Source organism: Pseudopipra pipra, chromosome Z (genome assembly GCF_036250125.1).
Source record: "Pseudopipra pipra isolate bDixPip1 chromosome Z, bDixPip1.hap1, whole genome shotgun sequence".
Classification (NCBI taxonomy): domain Eukaryota; kingdom Metazoa; phylum Chordata; class Aves; order Passeriformes; family Pipridae; genus Pseudopipra; species Pseudopipra pipra.
This window is the reverse complement of record NC_087581.1, coordinates 20,492,790-20,514,631: the sequence shown is the minus strand read 5'-3', so window position 1 is coordinate 20,514,631 and position 21,842 is coordinate 20,492,790. Positions and strand designations below refer to the sequence as shown.

The window sequence follows — 21,842 nt, the reverse complement described above, 5'->3', positions numbered from 1 at the left end:
GTAGTGAGGAAAGTTGAATTGCTATGGCATGCAGATAAATATGCACCCTTGTCTCCCATGTGCAAGTGCGTTGGGAATCTTTGTCTTAAGATTGGTAATGAAAGAAGGCAGAGAGCTCTCTATACTTTAGAACTTTACTTTAAGAATGTTCTGGGATGCAGCAGGAAAGATGCTTGAATGTGTCTGAAGGCGAAGCTAGAAAGAGGGAACACGTGTGTAAATTGTACTAAATTTTACATTCAGTGAATGTGAATTGAAGTTCTTAAGGATTCTTCCTTTAACATTAATAAGTTAGTAAGATTATCAGAGTCTGTATCTGTAAGATACATGAGGTATCTGTAAGATACAGACTCTGAATGCCAGTCTGTGTGTTACTTAGGCTTGTACAATGCATTAAAATCCAGAGAAAGGATTGCCTCAGGTCAAATGTATCTGAACATGTGTATCCATAAAACAGTTTTGGAAAGTCTCAAGAAAAAAAGTTAAGTTTGTTTTACTTGAGTATTGCACAGCAGCATTTCACTAAATCTGAATTTGTCATCCAAAAGCGGTGGAGATGATGTGGTTTAATCCAGGTGGCTATCCAAACTGACAGAATTCCTTTTCACCTTTTTTGGGGAGGGAAAAATATCAGATTTTATTCAAGGTTATTTTTAATCCGTATTACTTCTAGCTGTGTCATACTTATTTATACTAATTTGACGTTAATTTGTAGAACCAATGGGAAAATGTATGATGTTAGATATGGACAAATTCAAGTGGTCCTAGACTTTGCAACAGAAGAAATTACTAAAATGGTTCTTTTTGCCCAAATTCGTAGCATGTAACCTACAGGCTCTACTTTTCTTTCTTCTCCATTACTTGGGAACATTTTTCATTCAGGATTGTGGGCAACTGCTAAACATAGGCTGAGGTATCATGAAGTATAGGGAAATCACAACAATGTGATAGAACAGTTTTGGGGAGCTGAGTGCGAAGGGTACATTTGGTAACACTGTGTGAGTCTGGCAGAGTTTAATATGTGTGGGTTTGGATGGTCTGGCATTGAGCCTACATGTTGATACTGTGTGGATAATCATCTGAAGTGCCATCCTGTGATTGTGAATGTTCTATCACTATTAAAGAAAAGGGCAGATACAGCTTATGCCATCTTTGATAGAAAGTGTTGTCCCGTTCTACAGTACAACATTCTTGGTATGTAGTTTATTGTTCAAATGAGCAGTTTTCAGAGCAAGTTTTAAGTCTATGAGTGAATAGTAGTAAATTAATAATAAAGACAGTTGTATTAATTTTTTGATCATTAAAATACATAATTCCAACTGTAAGCAAATTAGGCACAATTAAAAAGAATGCAGCTGATTGCATGCTGAGTGTAGTGTTGCTACACTGTAGTGTTGAGCTTAAGTGTCTGCCCATCCTGGTTGGATATGTTCTTGCTCCCTTATTTTTGAACCTTAATTATAACTATTCAGGATTTCTATTACAAGTACTGTTCCGTGAAAGCATTGTAGAACTGTATTCATTATGTTCAAATTTTTGGGAATATATTTCCCACAGCAAAATCTCTAATGTTCTACTTCCTTCTCTAACGTTTAGAGTTATTTTCTTTTCACCCACTCTCCTGTATTTTTGCTGCAGTTGCTAAAGGTTACTTAGTTTAGCACAACCCTTCTGAGAATATATTTGCTAAATTTAACAAGTTACTATTTGTGATAAATCAGTCAATATGACTCCACTTTAGGATATTTTATTAAGATCAGCATCTTACATGAAACTTAACTGCGTATTTTTCTCCCTTTCAGCAAGCTACATTGAGCGACCTCAGCTGATTAGAGCAAAAGTGCCAATAGTGAAATTCAGGGATAAAGTCAGGCAAGTATTCTGTTCAACACAATTTTTTAGACTTTGATATGGGAAAGTACTCCATATATGTACTGTCCTAAGAAGTAATCCTGCTGTCATGCCTGTTTATTTGTGTGTTGCCTTAGTTGTGTTGAGCTTTGTTCAGCTAGCTTGCAGTGGCAATCAGCTTACTTCCTTGATTGCCTGAAACACCTCTTATGGTTGAAATGCTGTTTGGTTTCTGTGATGTGAATTAGAAGCAGTACATCACATATTTCCATGAGTTATTTGTACATAGTGGAATCCAGTTGACAGACGGTTTATAACAGAAAAACAATGGCGGGAAGAAAACTGCTGTGAAAGTTAATTTTGCTTGTTGTGCAAACGTAACTACTAAGCTACTTAAGGACTAATTCACAGTATTTACACTATACAAAGGGGCCCCTGGTGGTCTAGTGGTTAGGTTGCAGCACTCTCACCGCTGCGACCCGGATTCGATTCCCGGTCAGGGAAAAAACCCCCCCGGGCAGATGGAGCTCGTCAGCCCTGTAAGGCCATCCATCTAAGAGAAGGTCACTCTAAACAAACCTACGTCCTGAGGACCTCACTGCCACCGTCCAAGCTCGCTCGGCCCCGGCAGATGAACCTCAGGATTAAAGGGTGGGCTCAGTTCAGCGCACACTGGGTCTCACCTAAAAAATCCACTGCGCAGGCTCGAAGGGTTAATGACCTTTCCCAAATCTTCGCTCGCGAAGACTGGCCATACACACTATACAAACAACGCTAAAATGAACTTTAGTTTATTGTGATGTTTTCTTGATTAAAAAGGTCTTGTTCATTTTAGAGAGTAAATTCTGTCTTCTAGGGAGATATTCCATGTTTAAGAATATATTATTGCATGTTGTATTCACACTATTAGGTAGTAATTTTGTGGCCTTTGTTTAGAAGGGGGAAGTAATTAGAGAGAAGTGGATGTGTTATACGTTGTAGTATTCATTATATATTCATTATAAAGACATGAGAGAATAAGAGGGATGTAGTAGGGCAGAGAATGATGTATTTTTTATTATGTGTGATAAAAGTATCTGATAGAGGAAAAAGTCATGCAAAGCACTGAAATATGTTAACAAACTGAGTAATGTTCAAATCTTCCTATGTTTATTGGTTTAGCTTTGTAGGATTGATGTGTATCAACTTCATATAGTAACATAGTTTCACTATTTTTGTAAATTGGAACAACTTTCTTCTGTCTGTCTTACCCTCTCTATATGCATCTAAAATTTTGCAACCCTGTATCTGTCTCATGAAAACAAATGAGCCCACTTCTCTGGCATCTCCTCTAAAAGCATATCCTTTTTTTTAATCACAATATGCCTTTATCAGAGCAGAAACCTTGCCATGGTAAAACTAAATCTGGTCATGTTTACAATTTGAACTAATCTGTATCGTCCATTTAAACTTTTCTTTCATCTGAGATTATATAACACTTGTAGGGATTTTCACTTTATACTGTTTCCTTCATTTACGCCTAGTCCCATAGTTACTCCGTATAGTTGTCTACCTTTTAAAAATTTGAATATTTTTTTATCTAGTAACTTTCTCTTCTAACAGTACAGAAGGTTATTTCTCCCATGCTTTCTGAAAGTATTATACTTGTCAAGTTAAAATCTGGGTTCTATGGCTTAGCTACATAGAGCAATGCTAGTCATTTCATAATACATGAAATGGTAAATTGTTTTTGCAAATATTGAATAAGTTGTGGGATTATAGCAGGAATTTTTTTTCCACTTTAAAATCAGAAAATAAACTTTAAAAAGAAACCTTGAGTATGAAAGTGATTGTATGAGAAGACTGAAGGCATCTATAATCCATACTACAGTCACTTTCAAAAAATAGTAAGTAATGATAATTATATGCCTTACAGACATGATTTAAAGAACTCTAAAGCAAAATATAATCTTCTTATACTAGAAGCTGCACATTATATTTTTGCAGAGTAAAAACCAATGCTGTTTGCCGTCTGGTTTCCTGTGTTGCTTTTGTGGAAGAGAGGAGAAGCAGGGAATGACATGACTTTGGGTTGGGGTTTTTTTTGTATGGTGTTTGGTTTTGTTTATTTTCTGTCTTTACAGTTATCTTTTTCTTATATAACCTGTCTTCTCCACCCACGTGTTGTCATTTTATTTAAATATCTGTCTCTTTCTAATCACTTATCATCTTCTGACTTTTGTAGGCTCATATATACACATACACCTACACTCGTTCATTTTTTCACAGAGGTCTTGAAAAATGCATTGGATATTCTGTACCCAGGGCACTAAGCTTTTTTTTTTGCCAAAACTGGAAACTAAACATGACAAGCTTCCTGTGAAAACCAGTTTTCTTGATGCCCAGCTGCTGGGAGAAGATGGTAAAATTCCCTGGGTGGTATCTCTGTATCTGGAGATGCACATTCTGATGTGTTACCAATGGTCCATATATACCTGAAAATGACGTTGTTTAAGTTTGCAACTTACTTTGATTTGGTGAATAAGAAAGCATTCAGTTTGTGTTTGTTCTCCTTTTTCATCTTAAAAGTTGTGGGTTTTTTAGCACTTTAAGAGTTACTATCTTACCTTTTTTTGGGTAGTCTTTCCTAGGAAAGAATTCCAATGCTGTCTCTGCTTCCCAACAAGCCTGTGGTTTGTTAACAAGATTTTTGTACTATAGAGAATACAAAAACTTCCTCTTCTGCTACGTTTGATGTGCAGTTGACTCTTGTTCTCTCCTTTAGTGCTTTTAGTAGAACTTGAGCCCAACAGTGAAAACTTTTTCAGTTGCCATAATGTCACCAGCTATTAAATGTGCATAGTAAAGTACAAAATAACTGCAATAGAACTTGCTTCAGTTGGTGTCTGGTAAATAGTAATCTTGTCAGTTTGGATTAACTGGAATTACACATGCCACGTGACATATTTTTTTAATTGTATTTGCACATGCAATTAATGTTCTTACTGGTGTTTATGCTTAAATTTGCAACTGTCAAGTGGTAGTTCAAGTTTGTTCATTTCCTGTACTGATGTGTACTATATTCTTAAACCACGTAAAAAGTCATGCTTGATGTTAATTCATGTTTAAAATTATGTAGTATTTTTGATGCAAATAATGTTTCATATAGCTAAAGGTGTAAAAAACTGCTTGTAGGCATCAAATTAATGTGTTTTACCCAGTTTAATGAATTTCAGGTCCACATTCCCCTTATGTAAGAAAAACTGAAGGAATATTTGGGCAAACATATAGTGACTGATACTTAGATATATAAAATAGAAATAGCTGTACATAGCAGATAGCTACTCCTTTGTCAACAGTAGGCTCTTCATGTTGCAAGTTAGTGTTGCTGTGGCTTATTGACCTTGAGTTTAATGTTGTTTCTTGAGTACTGTGAGTAACTGTGCTGCATATGCAGTATGAAATTCAAACTTGGGGATGGGATGTGCTGTAAGTAAAGCTTGTTAGTGCTTGTTTGCCTTGTTCTTATTTTCTCTTAACAGAATTAAAGTTATCAAAACTATTTTATTGCAGAACATGCAGTGTTACCTCATACCTGTTTTTATTTCAAAGTCTTAATTATCTCTGACCATCATTAGACTCTCGCCTTTCAACCTCTTAATTCATACTATATCATGTAGTGCAAGTCTAGTTGGGAGGAAGAGTCTAAATTTGGATCTACATGTATTCTTTGTGTAAAACAACAATTATATTTTTATAACAGTGGAATTTCAGTCTGTAAGCAATTCAGGTACTATAAACAAAATTGTAGAAATGACAGCATTTAAAGCTCTGAAGAAGGTTTCTAGGGTTTTATATTAAAATTACATTTCTCCATATCTGTCACTAAGTAGGTAATAAACATTCAGAAACTGAATACCATGGTGCTTGATTTTTTTTTCTTCTTCCCAGTAGCTATGTGGAGTTCGACTTGAATGTAAACAATGTTGTAGGGATAAGAAATACATTCCTTCTGAGAACCTATGCATTCAGTAAGTTTTTGTTGTATTTTCTTATTTCTATAAATTTTTCTTTTTGAGTTTGTATTTTGGCATTGGTATACTATTAAAATTCAGTTTAATGTATTATGTTACTATATATATCATTACCTAGTTCACTGCATTAGTTAGCTCTAAGTTCTTGTTGCTCATTCTAAATATATGAGAAAACATATGAGGTATGTTTTTAATTGAATATTACAATATTCAGAAGATAACAAAGATTCTCCATATTAAGGTCCACATGTCTACTATAAGGGCTGCTTCAAGTATTCTGGAGATAATGAGGTCATTATACTAATGGCTATCTAGCAGTGTAATCTCTAATTTCTTTTATTTCCTTACAGCCACTGACAAGCTGTGTGGCTGATAGCTAGTTGTGTCTTTATGCTGTTAGAGTCTTTTCTTGGAAAATCCAAAATATTGCTTCAGTGTTTATACAAACTCCAAATCAAAACTGGCTTGTGTCTCCTCAGGAGTTTGCATATTAGGGAGAGACTGTGAAACAGACTTCTGAGAGGAAGGTAATATGAACAGCACTCTCAGTGCTGTACCAAAGTTTTCTCACTCAGCATCACTATGTCATTTGGCAGATAAGTACATAAAGAGTGTACCTCAAGCTATTTCTTCTAGGGCATTTGCATTTGTTCCTTTACCACATTCTTCAGTTCTTGTATAAAGGAATTCCTTTCTATTTAGGGTACGAATGTGTCAATAGAAGCTACCTTTACTAGTTAATTTTTACTAATATTTTAGTCAGAGTATATTCATGTTACTAGGAGAGTCTACAACTTGTCCTGGATCAGTTGGTTAACTGTGACTTCTTCGTATGTCCAGGAAGATGTATGACTGGAGAAGGATCTCCTTCCAAGCTTAAAAAAATTAGGAAATAATCATTGTCATTCATGTCTATGGGTGAGGGGTCAGTTCACCAAGTCTAACGTGGATATATTTGTTTCTACCTTCTGCCACAGATTTCCCTTATTCCTTTCAGGAAATCACTGCAAGGCAGATGAGTCCAGATGGGAAAAGAGCGGTGGAAGGGGTCCTAGTATCCCACCTTGGTGCCCACTTTTGTAAGGCCAGCAAAATTAACTTCATGCCTCCTAATGAAGGATAAATACTGTTATTTTCTTGAGCTCAAGGAGTGAGTTAATAGCTAAGGGAGACTTATGATTGAAAATATCTCCTTGATGTGCTGGACCTTCCTAAATAGACAAACTATATCAAGCATACAGCTTGTCTGTCTTGTCTTCCTTGGATCAGAAAACCCTCAGGTGATATAAGGCAAACAAAACTAAATGGAAACTTTTATCAAACTGTCTCTTTTGCAGTCATATCAGCAAGGGTGGATAGTGTTAGAAGTGTTATCCTGGTCACTTAAGTGTGTGGTTGAAGGGTGTTACCCTCCATGGGAGAAAAAAAAGATCAAATTACCTTTAATGTGGAAGGTGTATTTGTCTCTCTGTTGCATTATAATGAAGTAGATGCTCAGGCAAAAAGGGGACAGTTAATCAAGGTAATGAAAAAGCCAAAACTCTGAAATATTTCTGTGGGTGTTTTTCTGTCTTTTTTGAAGTTAGCCTTTCTCTGTTGGTGCATGGGTGCTGTAGAAAACATGATGATGATGCGAGATGAGTGAAGCAGAATGTCCACAGAAGATGTAGGTAGATTAGGCAGACCTAGAAACTGAAGTCTGTGCTGTCGTGTTACCAGTGGTTTGCCACAGGAGACGTGTCTGCAGTTGTCAGCAATTGTTGCTAGGTATTTTTCAATTAGTGGAAGCTAGACTTTTTAACTTTGAGCAAATGACATTACTGAGCATTTTCTTGAGGGGGTACCTTGTATCAGAGTATCAGAGAAAGTTTACTGGCCATATTGCACACTGACTTTGTTATATATTAATTACAGGCACTAGCAGACAGAAAAACATATCTCAGAATGAGGTCAGCTGAAAAGAAATCTCTTCTATGACACACACACACTAAAGAATCATGTTTGGAATTGGAGCTTATTTGCATTTTTCTCTCATGGAAAAATCCTATTTCAGTTAATGCATGTTCATATGGTGTTTGTAAAGTAATTCTTAGCATCTCACAGTTAGTGTGCTAATAGTTACATTTTTTTATTTCAACCACGGGTGAACAATGTTGGGAATAAGGTGACTGGTGCTAAGGAGTTTTGTTATTTCCAAGAGGTCTTCCAGATCTAGGATGTTGATTCTGAGAAGAAGAGTGGCATTTAGATGGGCATAGGTGCTGAAGCAACTGATGCAGTTGTTGGATGTCTTTTGTCCTCCAGTCCTGATGTGCAGAGTACAAAACCTTGCATAACGATGTCAGGTTATAAAAGATACTCCAGAACATACAACTATTAAAGGCTGTTGTAAGGCACTTGACTGAGTTGATGATCTGCTTCCATGTATCTGCAAATAATAAATTAAGTATGCTGCTAGGTCCCTAGAATTTTGTGGTGAGTGATACCTCCCTACAACAGATATACTGCCTTAATTAGAAGATATTAATTCCCCAGAAATTTGGAAGATCATACCTAGAATATGACTATATTTATGTCATTCCTCATGAAATGAATATGTCTTGATTTAAAGAGGTATTTTATCTAACATCTCATCTGCATAAAAAGCTATTGAGGACAAGGCAAAATTAAAATTTATGTTTGTATGCATAGGTTACTACCTTATGGATCCTGAGGTAAACTTAAGAATGAGGTCTGTGTCCTCCAACAAGGAGAATTCTTTTCCCTGCCCTCAATGAAAAAATAACTTAGGGTCTGTCCTGGCAGCAAGTTAATTCAGGGAAAATTAGTATAAGGAACTGGAGAGAGCTTTGAAGTCAAATGTGACACTGCTGTATTGACTGATCTATCCAGTTTTGTCTTACCTGCAAATTTCCTGACATACCCATTTATAATGATCTTATTACTCAAAAGACTCTTTTCAAATGCAAATACTTGGTTCTGATTTTTATAGGATGGATAGTAGTTGTAGAATAACTAAGTAAATTCTATAAAATGCTTCCGAAAGGCAACCTTAGAATACAAAAAATATGTTGATTAAGTAGGAACAAATGTTGAATAATTGCTGTATAGTTAAATATACTTTTTTTGAGATGTACTTATTTTACTTGCAGTTGAGAATCGAGTTCGTCCATTAGTACTGGTTATTAAGAAGTGGGCAAATTTTCATGAGATAAATGATGCCAGTCGTGGTACTTTAAGCAGCTACAGTCTTGTGCTGATGGTTTTGCACTATTTACAGAGTAAGTATTTTTTTCCATGTTGAAACTGCCTCTTTTAAGTTCATATCCGTGTAGTTTTCCTGTTTAATAAAATCAAACACAGTAATCATCTTCCACAAGAAAGATTTGAAAGTAAGAATTTTGAAAGTAAGTAATTTTGAAAGATTTGCAGTGCATTTACTCTATTTCCTTAGTGCTGCATTTGTCTTTAACAAGTGGACCTCTTCTCTGGAAGCAGAGCTACTAGCTTTACAAAGGTTTAAAAAATTTAAATAAATGTACCTGCAGGACACTGTGTAACTATAAGCACTAGTTAACAAAAATGCATGAGGACAGTAGCTATAATCATGTGTGGCAGCTGGCATAGCTCTCTAGAGAAGGGGAAAAAAGGTTCAGATAATCCTTTTCATGCAAAACTGTGATCCGTCAGCTGTCTGGGGAGGATCAGAAGTCTACAAACCAAAGAGGAGCCTTTTACCTGTGATTCACCAGCCTTTTCTGCAGAAAAAAACCACCTGAGATGTGGGTCTGTACATGTAACTAGCACCATCTCTTTAGGTTCTGATGTTTTATTCATGAAGATTTTAAAGGTGTTTTTTTTCCTGCTACACGCATGTAATTCTCCTGGAAGTAGCCGTATCCTAGAACTTCTAATAGTGTTTTTGTTCATGTTACTGGAGAGGGAACAAACCGAAGGCTTTCTTTTGCAATAAATAGCGGCCCTGTCTTCACTAGGCAGATTTCTTTCCTGTATTACTTAATTAATTTCCACAGTCTTATACTCCTGTGGATGTCTTCATACACAAGTTTAGTGTGGCTTCAGTTTATTTTATAGATACATCAGTATCTTGTACATGAACTTTCTTCCAGATAACAGGTCTAACTAACTTGTACAGTAAGAAAATGGAACTCATATGGCAAATGTTAGTGATAAGTGGTAGCTTTAGGGGAAAAGTCCATCCTCTTAGTAAAGCATGCAGGCCCAGATACAATATCTTGATTGCTTGTATTGCTTAGATTTTGTTGCCTTTTGTTTTAGTGGGGCAGAGGACTGGAAATTATCCAAAATATTGCAGAACTATGAGCTCTTGAGTATTTCTAAACATTCGCAAATAAAATAAAAATATTATTAAAGAAGCTGTGATCATTGTCTTAGCAGACCTGGTAGGTATATTATACTCTTTGAAGATACTCGAAGCATATTCTGAGAATTCTGCTGTTCTGATTCTTAGTCCCTATAGAAAAAGGATTCTGTAACATATCTTCCCCTGTGAGAGCCTGTTAGAAGGGTCAACTAAGTCCCAAGTCTTGTGTACTGAATTTAGTAATTATTCTCCCTAGTGAATGATGTAGACCAGTTGTTTAAAAAAACATGCTGAAGAGATGATGTTAAAGCTTTAGTCTGAGGAGTGCTCTAGTAATTTGGTAGCTGCTCTAAAGCTTGACTGGCATGTCAGTAGTTTTGGATTTTGGTTTATCATCTAATCTGAGTGATAAGTTTTTTCCTTCTTTTTTATGCTGTGCAAGAGATGCTCTCCCAATCCATGATTTTCATAAAACATGGCAAATGTTTAATTCATTTTGTGTTTGTATCATTAACGACTGCATGATCGTTATAACATGTTTGCCATTTAGTAGATGAGCTGACAATATTAGACTGCATTTATGTATTTTGTAGGGATTTTGTAGCAATGCCTAGTAAGTGTGTTGGGTGTTTTTTCTTTAGGTTACTTTTGGAGGTTCAGTATATGATACTTTGCGGCTGAAAAATGTGTGCTTTTGCATTATCTGTAGACTTATGCTATGATGGAATCATATGTATTAGACACAGGGAAAAAAAAGGAGTGACTCTCTAATTTTTTCTTTAGGGAATCCAGGTGATGTTTTTATAGCCGTGAATTAATATAAATTTGAGAAATGAAGTTGTACCCAGCTGCTGTAGAATTTTTCATGCCTTCTACATATAGTAGTATCTTGATAACAGCTTCCCTTAGCTGAATAAACTTCTTATGGTACTATATAGTGGGAAATATAGTAGTAGAAATGTTTGCTGAATAACTTTTACTTTAAAAAAGACATGAAAGTGAAGTTCTTGATAGATGTTTTTAAGACAAAATTTCAACTCTACCCTGCAGTGTACTTGATATGATAATACTTCCTGTGAATTATGTGAATCACAGTAACTTTAAGCTTCTCTTTTTTATAGCCCTACCTGAACCCATCCTTCCATCCCTCCAGAAAAATTACCCAGTAAGTGTTTCTTATGGTTTTACTACATAATATATGTGTATGACCTTGCTTATCTAAATATATAATTTCTTAACTGTCTCTAATGGATTAAGTCTGTTAATCTGGTCATTGATCTGCTAAACATAAGTGTGAAAGAGGTTATTTGCTGTTTTGTTAATTTCTGTAGTGAAAATTCTGTTATGTATGAGAAGATTTCACACACAGGTAGAAACAAGTGCTAATGAAAACCGCTGACTTAATTCCCTTTATGCTGGCCTGAAAATATCCCTGTGTCAGTTGTAACTTTCTGGTTCCTATTTTTAATATGTTACGTTTTCATCCAACTCTGGTGTTTCAGAATTCCATACCCTCCCACATCTGTTGAGTTGCCTGATATTTCTGTGTGCAGAGTGAGTGATAAATATCTACTACGCAAACTTTTGTGACATCACAAAATTTGGCTTCAGTCCAACAAGAAAACACCTTTTTGGGACTTTGTGTCCAGATCATACATCCATATCTGTTGTATCCAGATCATACTCCGTTCACTTCCAGTGAATTCTGTAAATTAATATGCTTTGATCCCTCCAGAATTAGGACTGTTATTAATGAGATTTAATCTAAGGAAGATGATCTAGAAGTAAGATCTACCCTCCTAAATATTTCTCAGCTCTATTGATGAATAGTTCTATGCTATAACTTATTTACTAAAGTTCCTTGGTTTCTTCCTCCTTAATTTTCCTCTAGTGTCACTTTTTAATTTTTTTTTTATTTATAGTTCACATAGTTTGATGTCCCTGTCCCTGTATGTTTCTGTAATTTGTTGCTGACAGTTGTGCTGAGGTAGTATCAGAAAGCCATTCTATCTTTTGCGTATATTTCCTATAATGCTGAAATGGGAATATTTAATAACACTGTACATCAGGGAGAAAATACTATGGTGTCAGCCATTATGGGTAATTAGGGTAATCAAGATGCAGAAGAAAGCTTTGAGTGATAATACACTGCAGTTTTATTTCTGTATTGTGAATCTGCTTAGGCATACCTGTGCTACATTTTTATGGTCTTTATCTTTTCCTCTGTTTTTTTTTATGGTACTATATACCTTCTCATTTCTTCACTGAGAGGGCTGAAAAGCATTTGAAGTTGTCTTTCATTTCTTGTACACTTAGCTTTGTCTGATAGGGTTTTGAATTTGTAGTACTGTAAGTTTTGTGTAGCATGTTATTTAAATAAAACTGTTTAGAATTGGTAAATTTTGACTCCTCCAAAATTATAATGCAAAATTATAATTATTTACATTTACGAAATAAATTTATTTACACAGTGTTTGAACTGCATAAAGGCCTTCAGAGTACTATGCAAACATTAATGCCTTGTATGATTAAAGCAGAAGTATACAATACCAAAACCTGAAAAATATAATGAATTTGTACTATAAATTTTTACTAAAAATATAATGAATTTGTAATGAATTAAACGTTTGTACAAGGTTTTATCTTGTGTAATGTGAAAATGGTAAATCACTTGCAGGTACCTGTGTTTTGAGAACACAGCTAGAAGAAATGGCTTTTTACCCTGTTCTGATGTAGATTTTTTTTTTATTTTTTGTTCTTGTTAGTTATCTTACCTTTGGAGAATGATTGGATTACCTTTGGAGAATTCTAGGATTGCTAACATAATTAAAAGAATATTTTATACTTGTTTACTATAAACCCAAATTTGCGAATATATTTTTGGTCTACTGTTTCCATTAGGAATATAATTATAGTTAAGTGTTTAAAAATTGAAAGTTAAAATTTCTGAATGCTGATATTTCAGAGAAATTTAAAATTAAAAATACAGCAACACAAATTTGGTCTTGTACCTTGCAGTAATAATTTCAAAGCACAGGCAAATGTCAGTATCGAAAGACACCATATGTTTTTCTTGTGGTTGTAGCTGGTCAAAGCTCTGTCTCCATACTAACGCTACACATAAATACTACATCTCCCCTACAGACGTCTACCTACAGTTTTTCAAAATCAAATCTGCAGCCTGAAAATACTTTTGTGCTCTGTTTTACATTGTCGGTACCGTATAAGAGAGACATGCTTTCATTGAGGAGGAGACAAAAGGCAGATTCCGTGTCTCAGTATATCCCTACTGCAAATGTGAAGGGGTGAGAAGTCCTGGAAAGCCACCAGGTTTGCCCACTAGTGCGTTCTGTTGTCGTGGGTGAGCCTCCAGCTGGCACCAAGCTGACATGTTTTACAACCTCTCGTTTAGAGTGGGTATTGGACCATATCAGATGTGGGGTTGTATTCTGGGGCTTCCTGCCCTCACTATCCAGATCAGGTAGATGATAGTAGCCCACAAAATGTGCTGATCAGTTCTGAAGTCTATGTAGAACTTGCCTTCAAGTCAGGACTTTACAGATGAGCTCTAGAGAGCCTATAATGGCTCAGGCCATTACAGCTGGTGCACATTGCTGCCACTGGCAGTCAGAAGGAAACCTGTGCCTGAGCCTCCAGTGTTCAAGCAGCCTTAAGTGTTCAAGTGTATTGCCTTAAATCAAGATGGAAGCGAGTCTCCGTGAGTGCTGTGGGTAGTGAATTTTGTGGACTTTGCATGAGCACATTTTTGTATCTGCTACGTCATCTTCATGTCGTGTCTTAAAACTGTGGAGCAGAAGGTGGGGTGGTGCTCAATGTAGAAGTCAGTCCTTGGACAGACACAATTTGCTTCACATGTTGAGTTGCACTTTTAAAGAGTAAAAACATGACTTAAATATTCATTTGTAAGACTGGTGAAGGGTATTTTATGTGTGTGAATATAAAAAATGGCAAGATACTATGCTGATGCTACAACTGTAAACTTTTTTGAAGAATCTTGTACAGAGTTAAACTCACTATACATCAAGACACTCAAATATAATTTTTTTTTATGTACACTTGTCTTCCTTTCCAATGTGTAAGGTGGAATGAGTGTACCTGTAAACATTATGTAGCTTGAACATGAAACATGTTGCTCAATACTGGTGTTTCTTGAGAAATCAGCCAACCAAGGTAAAGATTAAGAGATCTAGCAAAAAAGGAAAACGACTTTGGGGTCCCTTTTTCTGAAGTATCTGGAAATAATGGATAGCTCATTTATATTTACTCCATCAGATCCTGAATTTCCTTTCCGTCTCTTAAGGTGGCTTGAAGCAAAGACACAGTAAGTGCATTAGGGACTAATTTTAATAGAAGTTGGATCTTTTGCCTTTTAGTGCAGTTAAAAAGGGAAAACTTACAGGGATTGCCTACTTGAAACTAAGCTAATTTGAAGGATGCTTTGTAAGTCCATTTTATTAGACAACCTCCTTTATGTGCAGAATCTACCTTGTTGTGTTTATCTAGTTATTCCCTGAGTCCCTCTAACAGGAAGGCAAATACTGATATCCCTGTTTTACAACAGATGAATGGAGATGAGTTGAGGCTAGTGGATTTTCATGGGTTGTCTGTGGCAAAGCAGAAAAATGAGTCTATGTATCCTGTGGCTGGTCTGACCTCTTATTCACTGGACACTGAGTGATTGCTTTGTCAAGAAATTATGTTAAAAAAATTACATTGTTGGTTATTGATATATTGAATGAACTTTCTTGACAGAAGTTTTCATTACATCTTCCATATACTGAATTTTAAGTAATAACTAATTTGGTTTTACATGTAAAACTTTCTAATATGGTAATAGCTACTTCTTCCATAAAAAAATTCTGTATTTCAGAAAGATGAAACACTGTTTTTGCCTTTGTGTGTGGTGATCAGCAACTGACAGTGCTTAAAAAATAAATTTGCTAACAGTATCACAAGGATGTTATTAATACTTTGCTTTAGTTAGTGTTAAAAAACCTTATTTTCTTCCAGAAAATTAATTTCAGTCATGCCTTCTTTTTTGCAATACTTAGTTGCCTTTTTAAGAGTAATTTTCATAGAGATATAACCACTAAACCAAGTGGAAATGGGAATTATTTATAGAACTAGGTGGTAGGTTTTTTAATGGTTAGCTGCTATAGACCATAACTTGCCTTTTTACTGGAGCACTTATATAGAATAATACAGGTGTATTTTTTGAAGGCAAATGCCTTTCTGAGTGAGGAAAACTTTGATTTGTCTGAAATCTTATTGCCAGCTTTTTAGCTGCTCAGGATGCCAGCCTCACTGTGCTGGCAGAATTTTCCTGCAGTTGAGAAGTTCTTGGGCATTTAAATATTCAAAGCTTAAAAAAGTTAATCTTGTTCTCCTTTTCAAAGATGTCTGCTGCCTCCAAACATTTAGTTACTGGTCTTAGTAGACATCTGTTGTAGTAATTTTGTTAAGTTTCTATTTTGTATTGTTTGGAGGTCATCATCCCTTGTTTTTCCTTTTGCCTCCTCCCTTGTATGTTCTTCTTGAGCTGGTATGCTGCTAGTTCTGAATTCAACTGTTGTGACTCTGTAACTTTCTGTGGGAATGGGCAAGGAGTAACTTTCACTCTAGTACCTTTCTGATTAACTTTAGGGTTAAAACTGTATATAGTGTATGGCATAGGAAAAGCTGTTCCCTTTCTACATCTTTGTGTGCTACGTATCTGCTTTTTATGTCTGTGTGTTGATGCCTTAAGCCCCTAATGTTTTTTTATTTTATTTTTCTAATATTTGTAAGAATTGTAAGTTTTATAAGTAAGTTTTAAAAGCAGCAACCTTCCCCCCCCTTGTCCCTTGTTCCTTTCCCTTGTTTATACATTCCCTAACCCTCTTACCCCATTCTATGCTCCCCATATCAATCCTGCTTCTGAATACAGCAAAAGTGTTTAGTCTTTTGTCAAGGCAAGGCCTAGACAGTTGACAGAACAGCATATCAGGGCCTAAACCACAGAATACGGTCAAAAATTAGGTAACTATGTACCCTTTGTGCTCTGAAGATGGTGAAGATGATGAAGTAAAAGCCCCCAGACCCATTTCTCAGGGGATGGACCCGGGGCGGACCAGAGGAAGGGCCGCAGGGTGGACACATCTGGGATTGGATGGATGGTATTATAAAATGTAACCTCTCAGGCACCGCCTGCGCGAGTCCTGTAACATCTTAGCCTTGGCAAATAAACCCTTTCTTATCTCACCCCTAATTAACTGCTCCTGGAGATTTTTTTCAGCACCAAAGTACACCGGCAACAGTGTCTCCATTGTTTTGGTGTCTTCTGATGAATTATAAGCTGTTAAATTCTGAGCTCTGCTAACTTTGTTTTCTATGTAAAGTTGTATCATGTGAGATCAACACTTGAAATTTTTTCATTGCTAGAAGAATGGGCTTTTCTCCCCGAAGATACTGCACAAGGTTCCAGGAAGTTTTGCTAGAATTGGCAGAAGAGGACAGAAGTCCCAGACTTTTCAGTCCTACTGGTTTTGATCACTAACTGTGCTTTTCTCAGAGGAAGAGCTGCCAGCTGTGGACATGGAAATAGCATTACAGTGTGTAGTGCTTCTAGTGCTATTCTAGTGCTATAAAATTTGAGTCATGCCTGATACTACTCTTTAAAATAACAAATGAATGGGAGGAGAGGGGAGATACAGTAATGAGTGAATAAGTCTCTAAATTTACATAAATGTGTTCCTTTATTTGAAGGAAGCTTGCTCTTGTGCATCTTGGGTTAATTTTCAGTAAAATACACAACATTGCTGTAAAATAGTGTTAAAACCTGGTATTACCAGGTTATAAAAATGTTTATCGGGAAGATATGTTTTCCTCCATGTATTCCAGTCTATCACGATAACCTAAAGGATGTGATGGACACTGAAACAGTAGAGCAGAGCTAAACCCATGTTAATTTAACCTTGTATAGATTCCTTTTTAAGCTGGCGATAGTGATTTCTTTTCATAGCAAATCTGACCTTTTCTTACCCCCATCATGCCCACCCCCTTCCCTCTGAAGAAAAGCATACTTCAGCTGAAGTCCTGCATTCTGTGTATTCAGGGTTTTTGTATAACTTCACTGTTGGGGTTTTTTTTTATTTATTCAGATAGCTTGGCTAGAGGAAGTGTGACTGCAGTCTTTGAACTCATTTTGTGGGAGGATGCAGATTCATTTTATTGCCAGTGGGGTTCATATGCAATTTGAACTCTGCTGTGGGAGAAAAGTCAGGCCTTCCTTTGGGATTGTTTCTGTACCATAGGTGTTCAAAATTGGCAATGGATGCATTAGTTTTACTTACCTTATTTCAATTCAGCTGCAGCCAGCTCAGTGCAGTTCAAAGATTCTCCCATGTTAAAGTTCTTTGGTAAACAGAAGTCAAGGGGTGGTCTCACACACTCCTGTGCAAGATGATTCTACCTGAGTTCAGAGAGAGTAACTAGTATCAAGAGAGGAGCGGAAGAGAAATAGTTGTTGGCTTGTAAATTGTCCTTGAACTTCGAACAAGCAAATGATAGGCAGCTTTCTTATTGGGAAAAATATATTCATCTTGTTTAAGGCTCTCTTTGTGTGTGTGTGTGTGTGTGTTTAGTATATACATATATATATATATATCTATATACACTCTGATTTTTTTTTGACAGGAATGTTTTGATCCTACTATGCAGTTGCATCTTGTTCATCAAGCTCCATGTACCATTCCTCCTTACATCTCAAAAAATGGATCAAGCCTTGGAGATTTGCTAATAGGCTTCTTCAAATATTATGCCACAGAATTTGAGTAAGTAATAAGCTTGTCTTTGTGGTTTGGAATATGCAAAACTTTGATTCCTTCTATTCAATATAGCAACAGTTTCTAATGCTTGAAGAGAAAGAATTGCAGTAATGAAGGAATGGTAATTGACAGGGAGGAAAAGGGTGAAAAGGCTAAATGACAATAGGAATGTCGATAAAGTATCTGACATCTTCTACTTAGCCAGGCATTCTGTCCTGTGAAATAGGTGCCGAAAGCTAGAGACTTTTGTCCTTTAAAAATTGCTAGGGCTTGTTATATTACGCTACAGTATAATGTTGCTCCTGAGTACCTTCATCTGGCAAGGTGATGTTTGGTAAAGAGGCAAATGAGAAGACACTGCTGAAGGATAACCTCAGGTTCCTGATTTCTGTTGAGCACTAGATGAATCCTTTACTACTTGACTGAACAACAAGCTGTTAATAGTCTCATGTATGAAAGTAAATGTATTTTCCAGTAAGGAAGAATTTTCTGGTTTGCCTGGGCAAAGTAATAGAGATGATCTTATCTAAATGCAGGAAAAATGCCTAATTTGACTTTTCTGGTTTGAGCGCTTGTGAACATAGTCAGGACCAGATTTCTGCCTAGTTGGTGGCTGGTTCAGAAAGACTTTGGTTTTGTCTGCTGTTAGACAGGATATATTAAGATATATGAAGACTTCTGCAATATCGGTACTTGAAGTGATGGTAATCCCTAAATATTATTTTTTGTGATGTTCATAAATCAGGAAAAAATGTTACCTAAATTTAATCACACAGGTGAACTGATTAAAACAATGTTTGAAAAAGTAACATTGAAGACAGGATACTTGCTGATGTCAAAGGAAGAAAATGTTTTTAAAAAACAACTGGAAAAAAAGAATATCTGGCTGGTTTTTCCACTGTCCAGTATCTGTTAAGTATTTAAACATTTGACTCATGATATTCTGTTAAAAAAAAAAAAAAGAAAAAAAAAAAACGCAAAAAACCTCCTGTAAAAATAGCCATTAGGATTCCTGTGTTGACAATGTTACATAGGTGGAAATCATTTGAGGAAATGATGCGCTTAATGCAGCAGATTTTTTTAACTCTTTCTGCTACAGAATTAAAACTTAGCCAGGTGTACTGTTTAATTGACCCTCTGTGTATCCCTGACAACTATAAATCATGTTTGAAAGGAATAGAGTTGGTGTCTTGAAGGTAGTAAATTTCCGTATAGTTTCTTAAAACCTGGTAATTGGCCGGAGAAGACAAATTAGTGCCCATAGGGAGGAACATGATCATGTCTTAAAAGTTTTTTGTGTGTGAGATAGCAAGCCAGTGAGAACCAAAGAACAGTGTCATGCTAGGCACAAATGTGTTATCTTTGCTTTGAAGCTGCTGATGGAAACAACAGTACAAGTGAGAATGATGATAAGAGTTAAATAAGTAGAATCACAGAATATACTGAGTTTCTTCATATCTAAACTAAACCTCCCCTGACTCAGCTTCATGCCATTACCTGAAGTCCTGTCACTGGTTGTGAGAGTGAAGAGATCGGTACCTGCCCATCTGCTGCCCCTTGTGAGGATGTTGAAGACCCTGATGGGGTCTCCCCTAGGTCTTCTCCAGACTGAACAGACCAAGTGACCACAGCCGCTCCTCATAGGGCTTCCAGTCCAGACCCCTGACCATCCTCATGGCCCTCTTTTGGACACTCTCTAATAGCTCAATGTCTTTCTTATGTTGTGGTGCCCAAAACTGCACACAATATTCAAGGTGAGGCCGCCCCAGTGCAGAGCAGAGTGGGACAATCCCCTCCCTCGACCGGCTGGCGATGCTTTGCCTGATGCCCCCCAGGACACGGTTGGCCCTCCTGGCTGCCAGGGCACTGCTGACTCATTAAGCTTGTAAATACACACAACACAGGGCTCTCTTAGTTCTGCCTTTCATGGAAGAACTAGTATCTTACTCCAGAATGTGTTGAATATTTTCACTGCTGTAGCTAGTAATTTTTTAAGGGTTTGCTTTCCCTGTGAAACATTTACTGGTGTTTTTATGCACTAAAATATTGAGATTATATTTCAGATACTATGACTGGGCCATATTTCAATGACCTAGCCAGTGAACTTTCACTATTGGGCTGTAATGTGTTTGATTACTAAAGAGACTAAAATTGCTATTTCAGTTTTCATAAAAGTGATTGTTGTAGGTTTCTGTCTTTTGTAGGAGTAGAATGCACTATTGGGTTTGATACACAGGAACTGTTTTGCTGAATGAATAGTATGCAATCAAGAATGATCAGATCATGTGTGAAGATCATAATTTTGAACAGAATGAGTCATTGAAGACACCTGCCTAGAATGCTTAACTACTCATTTATTTTACATGTATTGGTCAGGAAGGTAGGAGAAGACAGGGATGTATTGTTTTAAACTTCTCCCTCACTCTAGCAAAGGCCATCAGGTATTTAATTTAAAATATGTAGTTTATTTTACTTTAGGTAGTGCCTAATATTTAAAGGCAGGATGGGCCCAAAGAGTATATCAAAGGAAGAAACAAAGCCACCTTGTGTGCTGTGCAGCCATGAATAAGTTCATCTCCTTGTGCTGTGGTTTTTTTCCCTTATACTTTTAATATGTTTGATTTATTTAGACTGTAAGATGTTTCAGAAAACTGCTTATTGCCATGTATTTATACAGCGCTCTTTCCACAGTTCTGCTTTGGGGCTTTCAGTGTGTCCATAAGAAGTAACTTTTACAACCCTTCATCCCTATCCCCAAAGAAATGTGATTTGGAAATTGCTACATACATTGGACTAACACACTGCATATGGCAGATCTTGTTTTGCCTCTGTGGTTGTATAATTATCTTGCTATAAGAGTTCAAGTCTGCATAATGTTTGTTATGATAGAACTGGCTAAAAGCATGCTTGTGACTCCATTATTACTCTAATATTTAAAATTGTCAAAGGTCTGCTGATTATGCAGTGAATGTGATCAAGTAAAAAAAATGCATTTAGATGTTGTCCAAAGAAAGTATTTGGAAACTGGTCCATATTTACCAGTCCCTCCAAAGGAGGTGTCTGATTTCATTTCTGCAACTGTGAGTGAAGGCAGCAGGTTTTCACTTGGCTGTCTCTTTCCAAACTGAGGCCTTGTTCCCCTGAATATGCTGTTAGGGAACCTGGAATTTGTCATTTATGACTATTTCTCTTAAATTTATTGTTGCAAGTTATGTAGCAGTTGTTTAAGATCATTCACTCATTAAGTTGTATTTGACATGACAAAAGATTGATTACATTTTAATGACAAAATAAAAATTACAGTGAGCAGTTGCTGGCAACTCTTTTCACAGTAGAATTGGTCAAGTAATAAAAGGATCATTTTTAATATCATATTGAATTATATATGCTTGCAATTTTTATCCATCTTAGTGTGTTTATATAAGTGGCTTTGATTTGTAGGAATGCTCTGGAAAAGACAAGCTTTTTATTTTATTTGTAGTGTCATTATACAGACACCTGAAATTGCCTGATCTTTCTTTCAAATACTTGTCTTCTCTCTGAAGATCATGTATCTAATGAAGGCAGTGACAACAGAAATAACTGATAATTGAAATAGCTGTTTAAATAGCCATCGTTAACTTACGGATTGCAAATCTGTATGTGGAGAATATTTGCTTTGTGTTGGTAACAGTGAAGTTACTGTATGCAAGGCAAAATGGTTAAAATTGGTACACAAATAATTTGCTGTTGGTAATTAATTTCTAATTCAGGATGATTTTGGTACTAAGACGGGTTTAGTGAGACTATCAGATAAAACAGTTATTT

The 21,842-nt window shown here is 36.2% G+C and overlaps 1 protein-coding gene across 4 annotated transcripts in view; it reads left to right on the top strand.

The window, feature by feature from the left end:
- TENT2 (terminal nucleotidyltransferase 2) overlaps positions 1 to 21,842 on the top strand; it is a 45,310-nt gene that overhangs the window by 9,383 nt on the left and 14,085 nt on the right. The window contains exons 8-13 of one of the 4 annotated variants that reach the window (XM_064642544.1): positions 1,803 to 1,872; positions 5,785 to 5,861; positions 6,842 to 6,943; positions 9,017 to 9,145; positions 11,331 to 11,374; positions 17,905 to 18,041. In XM_064642544.1, coding sequence (XP_064498614.1) covers positions 1,803 to 1,872; positions 5,785 to 5,861; positions 6,842 to 6,943; positions 9,017 to 9,145; positions 11,331 to 11,374; positions 17,905 to 18,041 — 559 coding nt within the window. Of the gene's footprint in view, positions 1 to 1,802; positions 1,873 to 5,781; positions 5,862 to 6,841; positions 6,944 to 9,016; positions 9,146 to 11,330; positions 11,375 to 17,904; positions 18,042 to 21,842 lie in introns of all 4 variants that reach the window. The other 3 variants (XM_064642543.1, XM_064642546.1, XM_064642545.1) reach the window with 3 other exon arrangements.